This window comes from Rhipicephalus microplus, chromosome 3 (genome assembly GCF_043290135.1).
Source record: "Rhipicephalus microplus isolate Deutch F79 chromosome 3, USDA_Rmic, whole genome shotgun sequence".
NCBI classification, from domain to species: Eukaryota; Metazoa; Arthropoda; class Arachnida; order Ixodida; family Ixodidae; genus Rhipicephalus; species Rhipicephalus microplus.
The window spans coordinates 3,602,265-3,615,882 of NC_134702.1; the positions used below are offsets into that span (position 1 = coordinate 3,602,265).

Sequence of the window (13,618 nt, forward strand, 5' to 3'; positions counted from 1 at the left end):
GGTTTTCAGTTTGCTCATTAATGCCATATTATTATATACACAAGCATAAATTCAAAGGCGCACTCGTTTTGTTTCATGAAGGCAAACGAGGCGTCCCTGGGGCTGAGCCGAAGCACCAAGGGTGAAGGTCAGCCCTAGGCATGGGTGTTTTAGCTGGGCGGGGGGGGGGGGGAGAAGCATGGGGGCTGAGCCCCCACTGAGTAAAATTGGGGGGGGGGGGGGATGAGCCCCTGAGCCTCTTCATACACTTTCAACAGTGGTCACTCTCGGCTACTCGCTGGGAAAACAAAAACTAAGGAAAAATTTTCCCTCACCACTGGGGTCACTCAATTGTAGTGTTAGGAGAAAAAGAAAATATTATGAGGCAAACGTACAGTGTAGTGATAATGCTCCAACACTTCAGCGGTGACGATTTTCCTTCAAGGCTCTTCGCGACGCTTTCTGCGCCGTGCAGTAGCACTGCAGAGCAGGCTAGCGCAGGGGCCATACATCACCTGTTCATGTTTTTATTGTGCTGTTATCGACCGATGCAGTTGTAGATGGGAACGAACGAACGTTTTATGTATCGGTCAAAGTGTTTCCTGCTTCAGGAAAATAACTTTCTTTCATCAAAAAGGATTGCCATCACCGCTGCTCTGTCGAAGCTGTTGTGAGCACATGATTGTGACTAATATTTCTAAATATTTCAGTTTTGCCCGACTGAAAGCGCCAAGAAAGATTCCCGCTTTATTCTCCGACAAGTCCGATCAGCTTTGCTTATGACAACTTGGAGCTGGGAAGGCAGCTTGCAAAGAGGCGACGAATAAAGCAGTAGGCTCGAGCTCAGTGAGAAGCTAAAATAGGTGAATAAAAATGCTCAAAATACCTTTGGTTCCTCAAAGAGTGCTTCACATTTAAAAACTAAATTCTTTGTGAACTGTTTTAGTCATTAAAATTTAATTCATTAATAAAAAGTTTATTGTTGAGGAGGCCACGATCAACATAACTGTATTCATGTGGAAAGTTCTGAGTTAAAGCATAAAAAGCGTCGCGTGTAGTAATATTACTTGCCTTATGCATGACAAACATATACGTGTTGTACCAGTGCATGCTGCCAACAAATGACAGTCCGTGTGTGTGTGTGTGTACACCGACTGAATAGTGCGGTAGGTAAACCCCCCCCCCCCCCCACTCGTGAAAAATAAGTTGGGATGCCACTGACCCTAGTTTAACGAATGGGATGTCAAAGAGTCGTTTTTAACAATCTGTAATAGCGACAGGAAAAAAATAATGCTTTATTGATTCTATTTCTGAAAACAAGTTGCATAGGGGAGATATCACCAGACCAGCCCTGTGTGAATGTAGATTCAACGGAGGCACACGACATCGCAAGCTAGTTAGTATGATTTCCATTGGTCTAGTGCGACACTACTTAGTATTCCATTGAAACCAAAGATGTCTGAATTTTGTCCATGCTGTTAATAATTCTATGGCATCTGCACAGAGTCAGAACTTTCTATACCTTATCGCGGTTACACTGGCCACTACCGGAAGGACCGAAAGTATTGACCCATTCAATGCTGCTGAAGCTATTGAGTCCACCATTTGATTTAACTCTCATCCACATTAGCTAGGTAGCCATAATAACAATCATATAATGCATCAAAATTTATAAGCATGGATTTGCGCAGCAAGCCAGGGCATATCGAGTGCAAACCATCCTAATCACAACCTGTGAACTTGCTCTCTGCCTGCGAGAGAGACACTATACATAAGGAACCTCTCGCTTTTATGTGGAATGTCTGTAACAGGTCTCGAGCCTAAACAGCCATATCTTTGCTGCCCTGCAGGAATGTCTAGTATTTCGCCTCCACATAAGTGCTACTACAGTGGCTAAAACAATCGAAAAAGACAACACAAACGAACAGTTCATATTGAAATAATTTTTTATGATGCATAATTGCCCAAGGCAGCTTTCTGTGAATTACACCTTGTTTGCGAATAGCCAATAATACGTGAAAAATGTTTTCCGCCACGCTATGTTCAGAAATATTTACAGCTATTAGCATTGATAGCAAGAAGTGACGAGAAAATACGTTGCTTCACTCATTTGCCGCCGAGGGTGGAGAGAAATTATCGAAACAAGGAAGCGACGAGCGCCGCAGTCTCTGATATAACTTACCTTGGCGTACATGCTTAAAAAATGCCAACGTTTAGCTTTGGCATGTCTTCAATTTTTTTCGAGGCTGTGGCTGTTTTCTTTCGACCATAACGGGCTGGATCACGATGCAATAGCTACATTTATAATATGCGTCTCCAGTCCGACACATTGTCAATACGCAACCCACATCGACGTGGAACGATAAGATTGATGCGAGAACCCTCAGTAGCACATATCTGCCCCCGTTTCTTCCGAAAAAATGATGGACAAGTGAGACAGGCTGTAGTAGTATAAAGCCCGCACTGATAATGATGGTAACGCTGAACATAAACATTCGCTTAGCTGCTTAGCCAAGAACGGAGCAAGCAGCCGCGTGGGGTCTCTGCTGTCGCGGACGAAACGGGCGCCTGATGAGTGCATCGTATGAAATGCCGAAAATGTGAGTGGCTCATAACGCGGCAATGAAATCAGAGAAAGCATCGGCGCTTGCAGTTTTCTGCACTCGAAGTCGCGGCACACGTCCGAGCGAGCCTTCATGGTGCACTTGAGAACCATGTCCTGCGGTGGGTACGCCTGCTCGATCAAGTTCTTCAAGTGGTCGGCGTTGAACTGCATTGTCGCGTCCTGCGTTACAGGCAACAGAAGGTTTTAAGTTTTTCGATGACAATGCTTATTGACTCACTATGGGCGGCCATGCCCTACGCCAGTATAGTCTGTAATTTATTCTATTTACTAATTTATATTTACATACATGTACAACATAGCTGTAAATGGAAGTGGATGAGAGAAAAAAAGCCGCACAAACGCGGCTTGACGGAGGCATCAACTCCTCAGTGTACTATGGATACATATGGTAAAGCAGGTAATACACTTTGTTTAATACACTAATACAGTGACTAAAATAAATAATACACTATTACACATTTGTACATTTAATTACACAACTCGTATAAAAGGGAAACAAAATACATATTTACTTCACAACACGTGCAAGAAACAAAAAAAACATGACCCACATAATAACTTTCAGAAAGCACCCTATAGAAATGAGTCCATTAACATTTAAAATTCTAGCAACGTTAGGTGCTGTAAATAGTAGGCTACTTTTTTGTACGGGTTAACAAGTCTTGGGAGATTGGTACATATCATAGTTCGTTCTAAAGTGCGAAACCTTCCACCCTTGTTGAGTGCAGGTGCTTTAACGGTATAATTTACCAGATATGTTTGCAAGTTCTTCAAGTAAAGCAGTACTGCGTTTAGCACTGAAATAGTATTTGCGCATGAGTCTAGTTTTTTTATGTTATCGATTTTAGATATGTTGCATTTCTCAAACATGTTTTCGGTATTAGCAAAAAATGGTACATTAGCGACGACACGAATTATTTTCTTCTGCCTATGAAATAATTTATTTAGGCTAAACTGAGTCGTAGTGCCCCATACTAGATGCCCATAAATATTGTGAGATACAAATAAATAATTATAAATTAACAATTTTACAGAAACGGGTAAAGTGTTTCAGTAACATTCAACATCGTTTATTTGCAGGAAAAGGAATACAGGATTTTTCCTGCGGGTGGCAAAGCCTAAAGGCTGAAAGCCTGACGATGTCTCACCCCCTATCACCTAATGAAGTCGGCATCATTGACATATGCATTTGTGCATCAGTAACAGACACACCGATAGACATCGGTTACATATTTCGCACGTATTTTACACAATAATTATTAGAAGATACTGGCATGCCATCATATTTTTACCTTGTATATTGGAAACTATCAAATCTTCAGAACATGCACTTTTTGGCCTACACAAAAATTACACGTTCTAAAACGCGCTTTGTTTCGCATAATACACATCCAGAATACACTCAGCTCTGAAAACAAACGCATTGTTGGAACAAATCACGGTTAACGACAAGAGAAATGAACGAATATAAAGTGTACAGGTACTCCAACATAAAATAACTCTGAATCTAAACTGACGTCAGTCGAAAAAAGAAGTGATTGAAAATGAGATTTCAAAGATTTAGCTAATATATATATTCGATTCATGATTATCGAATGACTTTGTGATCAATGTCCTGTAATTTGTGCGTTTTTTTCTGAAGCCATATTTTGTTGTTACATTGCGTATGTAGGAGCTGAAGATTATATATTTTTCTAGGAGGCAGAATTTCGTGCTTGAGGAAAAGTGCTTGAGTGTCTAGCTCCTTAAGATGACCACTAAATATTCCAATTAGACAAAGCATGCGCTTTCGTAAAATTAAAATTCTATCATAATTGGTCTTGGCTGTGGTCCCCCAGACCACCATTACATATAAAGCTGAGCAAGCTACAATGCAGTGATCCAAATACCTATGAGGGGAGGAAAAAAGCGATTTTATTCAAGTGCCCTACCGAATGAACTACATCTGTTAAGATATTATATACGTGAAGTGTCCATGACAGGTGCTCGTTAAAACAGACTACAAGAAATTTTGGTGTACTGACTTGTTACAGTCGCTATTCGCTGAACGAAATAACCATATTATCATTGATGCGCTGATTATTAGGTCTGTACATAATAAACATTGTGTTTTGTGTGTTTAATTTTCTTTGTTGGCCAACCTGAGAGTTTGGAGACGTCGTGTTGATTGAAGCTTAACTTCCTGAATGGGGGAGCCTGTGAACTTGCGTCGTCAGCGAACACTCGGGTGTGTACTGAACCTATATTTAAAATAAACGACATACGAAACCCTGATGGGATGCGGAGCAGCAGCGTTGTGCACAGGTTGAATGGGCGCTACGGTGAACGCTGGAAGATTCATTTGAAGCTCACGTAGGTTTCTTAGTTTCTTCAGAATGGACCGGAGCTTAGCCTTGTCCACCATGGATCGGTGAAGTGCAAGCTGAGAGTTTCCTGCAGGCAATCGACGTCAAAGTTCGCAAAGACCAGATTGATGCACGTTCTCCTTGTCGTGGTGGGTAGTTTCTGTTCCACCGACGCGCACTTCAGCGAGTGCACGTCACGCATGTAACCGACGAGCCATCGAGGCGGCTGGCTGGGCCCCAACAACGCTAAGTGGTCGAGCTGTTGGGACAGTTGCGTGAGAGTGCGCACTCAGATGCTTGATGGGCAACGATTCACGTCCATGAAGCACGGGGTGGGTGTAGCCCTCACCAGCGCCTCCTTTATTTATTTCAGTGCCCGGGCGCACGCTCTCTTCAGGCCATCGAGCGCGCTCTCCGCCTCCGCATGTCGCTGTCGCATGGTGGCGCTGCGCGAGTACACCCCTCGAGTAGCTTGCCTTTATAATTAATAAGACAGCAGTTTAAACCATTGTAGCACCTATTATATTGTATGGCTTTTTCGGGCGTCAGGCACAAGGTATTTACTTCTTTGTATGTGTGTGTTTTGTTCTTGTTCTTTTTTTCTTGCCACCCCGTGGGAGAGGTGCACGTAACCCGAACACTCAAATTTTTGTAGTGGAGCTTATACTTTCTTTTTCTCGTAGGGCAGGATTCATCGCATGCCGTGTTTTGTAATTATCGAGTGGGACAATTCATAAGGACAATTGGTGGCAAAAAGACATAGTTAAAAAGGTTGTAAATGTTCATGATGCGGGGTGGGCCTGAAAATAGACGCAAGTGCACACGCGAATGACGAGGAGGCTGACGGCAAGTGAAGGCAATGTTACGATGAAGAAAAAAGGGAGAAAATGATAGTTGCCCAGAGTGAACTACTGATTAAAATCACCGGGCTGGAGACTGCGTTGGTGACAGAGCAAGAAAAAACAAGGGCTATAGAAGAAAGGCTCAGGTCCGCCGAGGAGGCACTAGTGAAGGTGAACAAAGGAGTGGCCGATGGAGAGAACGGCAGGGTGCCGGCAACCAGAGCGGCGGAGAAGAAACAGTAAGCAAGTTCGGAAAAAACAGGCTCAGCCGGTTCAATGATCGCAAGACCCAGCTTTAGTGAAGTAGTGGTGGGGTTGGGAGGGGACAAAGCAGCCATCTTCACAGGTGCAAGTAACCCCCAGGTGCAGGACGCTCCAGCTAAAAAGTCACAGCACGTGATAATCGCCGGGGACTCGAATTTAAACCGATGCACAGAAGCAATCAAAGAGAGTGTAAGAGGTGACAAGAGGGTTGCAGAAGGGACGTTCTCAGGATGAAAGCTGGAAGCAGTCATGATGCAAGCGAGCAAAAAACTCAAAACTACAGCTGATAGACGAAACCCCGTGATAATTTCAGGTGGTTTAAACGATGTCTTAAAAGAAGATACAGCAGGACTAGCCACCACACTGGCGAAAGGGGTCGATGGCATGCGCGCCACTTCTCCTCAGGTACAGGTAGTGATATGCACGATACAGGAGGTACCGGTGCGTGACAGCAACCTGCAAAGAGCGGTTGTCAACGCAAACCAAGAGATATGGCGGATGAGTCGAGAGAAAGGCTTTGAGGTGATGTTTTACATCACCTAAAAAAACAGAGAGGTGCATAGGTGGGGTGGTTTTCAACGAGACAGAATTCACTTCGATGGGCGGCTAGGTCATGAGGTGGGTTGGCGGCTTGCAGGACGCGCAGTTTTTTTGGGGGGAGGGGGGGCACGCGGGCCCTTCGGGGTGCAGGATAGCTAGTAACGAGGAAAACAACCAGGGAGATTCTTTGACAGGTGGTATGGACAGGTACGATTCCAAAGTGGTACCTGTATCTAAGATAGGTAGAGTCCGGGGCAGAAATAGACGTAGCTGCGAGCGCCGAGCCAATTCAGACGTAGGGTATATTAACATGCAGGGTGGCATGAACAGCTAAGGGAGGAGAGGCCGATGGTATACCGTTTTGTAGAAACACATCTTACGGACATGGAACAACCTCTTAACAATCCGGACTATGAATGGGAATATTGTAATAGAATAGAAGGCATCAGAAAGGGGGTGGGTGGAATTGGGGCATTCATTCATAAAAGTACAGACTGGCAAAGGGTCAAGCAGGAGTGCAAGGAACATGTACGGCTAAAAGGAACAGTGGCAGGGCAAATGACGCTCCTGGGTTTTGTATACTTGTGGAAAGGGGCAAAAGCCAGAGAGGAAAACCAACAAATTGTGCAGTGCATAGAAAATGACATTAACGAACTAGGAGAAGAGTGCGAGGTTATTATGACATATGAATGCGCACATAGAAGATATGGATGGATATACTGACCCAACAGGCCGAATGCTGATAGATATGTGTGAAATGCGTGATTTAAATATTTGCAACAGCACCGAGAAATGCGAAGAGCAGATAATATGGAAGGCTCTCACATGGTGAAATTACTCGCCAAAGTTCCTCATTTTCTGACACTTGTTTTTTTTTTTTAGTGGTGGCAACACATACAATGCTTTGCGAAAGGAACGGATGGTGACCTATATCCCTGGAAGCAGTCTAGTGGCATTTCGCGCTATTTAGTGGATGAGTGCAGGCTTGCGCATAATTTTATACACTACTAGAGTAGCAAACATTGGGGAACATCAGGCACCCAAGCTTTTATTATTAGCTACTGGTAAAGGCTTCGCTCAAAAATAGACTTTTAGTTACTCAAATAAGCAGCTCTCAGTCGAGCGAATGCCATGGTGACAAAATGACATTCCGCGGATGAGTGGCATGAGCTATCTGGTATCGGCGTAGCAGACAACGCGCGAGTGCCTCAATCAAGTAGTCGTGAACGACGCATGCCTTTGAAATAAGCTAGGTGTGCAGAACAACAAGTGCATCGCGATTATCGTTTCCTATTTCGATTACACCTTAAACAACCTGAATACAACTGAAAACCGAGCCGTATAGCAGCTTCGAATGCAGCCGTGGCATTTGTTTACGCGAGAGACGACGCGGCAGCAAGTCTACTCCAGTTGCGGTGCCTGGCGGCAAAACGCCGCACTAGCACCGACGACCGCTTACCATTGAGATCAGCTCCTTCGCTCGAGCACGGAAACAATAGTGGAGGCGCTGCGCTCACAAAAAGGAAACCCATGGTCAAGAGAGCGTGGACAGCAGTGGATAGGGTGAAGCGAGGGAGATGACACGCGGCGACAGGCTAAGGAAAGAGTGATGTCAACGCGCGTGCACAGCGAGGGAAGGTGTGACCTACTTGGCACCAACCCAACACCTGCGGCCAGGGGAGCACAGTACAGTAGGGATGGCAGTACAGTAGGTTTATTCAATTCGCCTGCACCACGGGAACCAGTTCATGTGGTGCTGCACTTTGCCATTCGCTTCAGCGGTGCAGCATTGACGACCTCTGAACCCTGACATTTGTTGCAAAAAGTGCATCACTGGTTCACGGTTTTCTTGGCACCTCCTACGCTGATAGGGCCGGCTTGGTGCAGCCGCGCGTGCAGCTGAGCAGACGATGCGGCACTTTGGCGTAGGCGCTGAGGGCACCCTACGCGCCTCTACTCGGTGTGTTTTGCCAAAATGCTTGCGCCTCATAAACTGTCCGCATGTGCGGTTCGCCATCGTTCAGTGTTAGCTGAACGGTGTAAATTGAGCAAACAGAAATAAGGCCTGCACCGTGTCGGCACATCGTCATTCGCTTGGGGTGTCGCGCTGTGCCTGTACTGCTGAACTCACGCTGCACAATTGCTGAATCGCGTGCACAGCCGCGAACCGGTTCCAATCGGTGCAGGTGAATCGAACGGACATAGTGTTACACAAGCTAGTCGAAGAGCTGCTTCGCATCTAAAAGTAAAAACATGGGGTCCAAAATGGAGCATCTGTTGTGCGGCAAAGCTTTTGGAGCATACGTGGTCGTCCCATTGCATAGTATTTGTAAAATCTACCCATAGTACCTTTACAGAACGCACAAGTTATATATTTGTAGATATATGCGCACTAATGTTTTATCTGAAGGAAGGCTTACGCCTTTGGTATGAAAGTTTGCAGCTTTTGTTTTCGTCGTATTTACCTTTAAGCAGTTTTCTGTATGCAGACTAATGGGACAAACTGCACAGGGTATCACTTGCCGTGGTAAAAAATATAATGAAAGAACTATATGAAATGAAAACACTCGTGTCACGTGCGAAAATTATACGTTTTGCCTTTTCGTATTTATGAAATGGTAGTTCAAATGGTGTTTTCATAATGTCTTCGCGCTTAGGCAACAGTGCTATGACGTAATTTAAGCGAAGAGCCCCCTGTCACGGGAGCAGCTAAGCGTTCCTTTCCTACCTGCGAGTGCATTTTCCTCGTCAACTTACTGTCTTACGCTCGATACTACTGCATCCGTTATCTATACATCGTTTCTATATGCAGTTAGGTAATTTGCGCGTGTGTATGTTTTATTAGTTTTATTCCAGCCTTGAGATAGCCCAAACGGGCATGAATATATAATAAGAATATGAATGAATGAATCATGGGGTACTTGAAAACTCCATGCAAGCTCTCGCGCTAGTTTTGTGAGACCGTGAAGTCCACGCTTGGCGTTTACTTGGTGGAGCTTGACGGCGCCACAAAGAGAACACGGCCACTGCTCACGCTTCCAGCTGCGGTAACACGATTACGTGCAAACGCTTGTGCGAGGTTTCTCTGAATAGGAGTGGCAGTGAAGTGGTTTAATCGAATACCGGTTCCCTGCATACACGTCGGTACATGACATGTCTTGAAAGGCGTGCGGTACTGCCGAGTACAGTGAAGCGATCACGGCAAACGTCGCAAGAATGAGACATGACAAGAGGTAATATATGAATAAATGATAATACGCCTGAAAAGTACGATATCATTATCATATCACCGTTGTGGAGGGCACCGGAAATTCGAACCGTCCGCTGTTCTTTAACGTGCTCTGACATCACACAGCATTTCGCCTCCATCAATTTGAACGAATCCAATGTTCTCACTTTCAGTGAGGCTTGTTATCTACGCGAAAATTCGTTGCGAAAAGAACAAACAATTTGAAAAAAAAAAGGGCAGAATCTCGTTATTCAACGTCAGCAAAATGCAGTTCCCGAATGAAAGGCGACACAGCGGCTGCTGAGTCATGTATGAGTCCGAACACATTTGCTGAGGGAATTTCACTGCATATTACAGAAACGCTTCGAGGGCTCTCCACCGTTACTTTTTCTTGTAATGTCTAAACACGACTTCACAGACAGCTAAAAAAATACGATTCGATTGCGTATGACTGGCCTCACGCTTGGCACAGCATACACGTCTGAGTCAAGTTATGGGCGAGCCTGCGTTGGCGGGAGTCCCTCTGATCGGTCACGTGCCACTCAGAAAGATAAAAAAAAAACGCGGAAGGCCGCCGTCGATTGGGTGTAAAAATACTCAGGAAATAGCCGGCAATAAGAACAACGGCGAGAGCAGCCGTCACCTTGTAGAAGCACCTTGGAACAGCCCCAGGGTGGTCACGTGACCGCTGCCGCCCAGCAGTGCCGCCTTCCTCGGTGTTATCACGCAGTGTTATCGCACAGCCTGTGACCTCGCCACGGGCTCTGGTGGACTGTTGCGACACGGGTCACGTGGTGGCCAGTATTTCTATAAAGAAAGGCGACCTCGCGACAGCTAACCACGAAAGGCCAAAAAACATGCAGATTGAGCTCGCGTTCTTTTTTGCTTTTTCTTTCAGATTCTGCGTGAAGGGCGCCTTAGCTAGATTTGACCTTCTCTTGAAGTGCAGCCAGCCCAGCTGGCTTTGCTACGCATGGCGAGAGCGAAATTATCAGTTCTTCCGGTGTGCTTTCACTGCACGAACAGGCGGTCTAAAAAGCATCGTTTAGTTCACCGATTACTACTTCGAACGAATCGCGTTTAATACTAATGTAGCTCAGTTACATACACGAAGGATAAGTTTGTTCTGCCAGGAGCTCTAAAGATACTAGATATAGGGCTAATGAATCTGGTATGGCCTAAAAAAACTGTCGAAATATTCGCGAACGCTAGCTGCTTTGATATCACAAACCACGAATATTAAGGACCTATACTGAATGCTGAATTAAGGCAAAGGTAAGAAGCTTGGCATCAGTATAAATATCGCGTTTCAAGTATAATGCTCATGAAATTCATCCTTCATCTTCACGCACGTAAAATGTTCAGACTTAAAGGATGACTTGCTAACCTATTTTTGGTGCTGAAAGCAGTCACTGTATTTCTTAATTTCTACAGAAACTCTAAAGGTAGTGTTAATCGCTTGGACGTTCGTGAAGACAATACACCGCACTGAACAAAGTGGTAGCTTTTTACTTCACTGTGAGTGCACGACTACTAAAGTGATGATGCTCTTGAAGCTTTCTATAACAATGAACGCTGCTTATCCGAACTATGTGACATGCACGCAAACATTCACGAACGGTAGTCCACTCCACGAGCACAGCCTTGAAGGAGGCGTGTCTCCTCGAGATCGTATCCCCCGATAACGTCTGGTCGTCTTCAAGGTAAACACTCTCATACGGCCCCGCTTTTGTTTAGGCGCGTCATTGCGGCCAGAGTGCACTGTTCGTATTACGCTGCCCCGACCTCCACGTTCTCGGAATCCCTCCAAGATAGCGAGTGTCCCTCACTGCCAGGCTTGCACCCTTGGCCGTCGCGGTATCACTGGTGCCCTAGAGCCAGCGCTCCACTGTGACTATTGCTCAATTCAGCAAAGGCCACGGAGGACCGTCATAAGTGAAAAGGGCAAATCAAAAGGGAAATTGAACGCTTGCGCAGACTCTAAATTCCACCTAATAGCACACAAAGAAAGGATACGTTCTCGAAGGGTGCACTCGTTGTTTACCCTTGGACAGGAAGTCACATCCTGGGCGGGGTGGAGGGGGGGGGGGGGTGAGTAATAGCACCTTAGCGGAGGCGCCTCATTTGCGTGCAAAGTAGCGTAACGCTCCTCGTGTTTCCTTGGCTGCTTGTGCTATCAGAAAACACCGCGCCTGAAAAACTAGGAACGCTTTTACGGTTGAAATAGGATAAAAATAAAGTCATCCGATGTTAACAAAACATGTATACTTAGTGCGCCCTAGCTCACTTACTGCCTTGGCCACGACCAGCGCTGCCCCCCCCCCCCCCGATTACACGTACAGAAATTCCCAGAAATATAGACGAGTAGGTGACTTCCACCGTGGCTCAATCGGCAGAGCATCGAACGTGTAATGACAAAGTTTTCAGTTCAAAATATCGACGAAAATGGTGATTTTTTACTCCCTCCAATTCATTTTAAATAACGTAATTTGTCCAGTAAGCTTTTCCTGGCCCAAATTCCTCTCGGGTACGTTTTATTGTGTCTGACGCAAAACCGAGCCCCTCAACAGGTTTCCCCTTCTTTAGTGTAGCCAGGCGAGGATGTGACACAAACGTTAGGAAGAAGCTGCCTTTGCTGCAGAAAGGGCATCGGTGAAGTGAAGCATCTAAGCTTTCAAGGTTTTTATCAGAAGGCTTGCCTCGCGTGAATGCTTGCTCGTAGAATTGTTGATGCAACAGAACAAAAACAATGAGAAAACAAAGCGAGGAATATCTAACAAAGTGCATCCGTTGCAGATTACCTCTGACACAGTGGAACGGGCTGTTCACGTAATCATAGGTATACTCACTGACAAATAATATTGGTACCAAAAGCTGCTTGTAGCTGAGAATGGCTTCTTTCTAAAATTATGACACATTCGCAAAATGCCACCGCTATCTGCCCAGTGGTATTAGTTTATATCACCTGCCGAATATTGAACTCTTTGTCACTTGACAGCGTATAGAAGACCGCTAATTTGTATGACTTTTTACCAACAATTGATCGTTCAAAATTGGAGCATGAAGAACGCGAAACGTTGAAAAGGTGCGGTAGTCGACGCTTCGTCTACTCAGACTCAGACTGCATTGATGTCAGATGCAGTGTGGTAACGGCCTCCTTCGGCATAGTGTCATTATATTAAAGGGAAGACACTGTTACTCGGCTTGCGCAATATTCTAATTTCAGCAACTAGACCAACGTTTTTTTGAAACAATTTCTGTTAATTAAAGCCCTTGTCTCAGGCGTCATAATAATGGGAAGTTGACGCCAGTACAATGTGTGCATTCGTCTGATATTTTAACGACTCTCTAGCAATAAATTTCATACGTGCCATCGTTCTAGTGAGCCGATGGAGGCGGAAATGTTGTAGGCCCGTGTGCTCAGATTTGAGTGCACGTTGAAGAACCCCAGGTGGTCGAAATTTCCGGAGCCCTCCACTACGGCGTCTCTCATAATCAGATCGTGGTTTTGGGACGTTAAACCCCACATATCAATCAAATCGTTCCAGTGAGAATAACCTTCACAACACGGCCGTGTATGTACATTGAAAAAAAAAAAACAGCTGTGCTTAATATAGCTGACAGATGAACGTGATCACCAGCGCAGCTGTAAGCGATTCTTCAGACTAGAAGCATTTGTCACGACGACGATGGCAGCGTTCCCCATTTGAAAGAACGGCACGCTTAAGTAAAGCCTACATGCAATGGAGCGTGCGAATGCTATGGGAAATCAGCAGCTAGCATTTACTCAAAT

At 45.2% G+C, this 13,618-nt stretch overlaps 1 protein-coding gene across 1 annotated transcript in view; it reads right to left on the reverse strand.

Annotated features, from left to right (window-relative positions):
• LOC119160112 (uncharacterized) overlaps positions 1–13,618 on the reverse strand; it is a 151,356-nt gene that overhangs the window by 46,342 nt on the left and 91,396 nt on the right. The window contains exon 12 of the mRNA XM_075887655.1: positions 2,631–2,764. Within this exon, the coding sequence (XP_075743770.1) occupies positions 2,631–2,764 (134 nt within the window). The remainder of the gene's footprint in view (positions 1–2,630; positions 2,765–13,618) is intronic.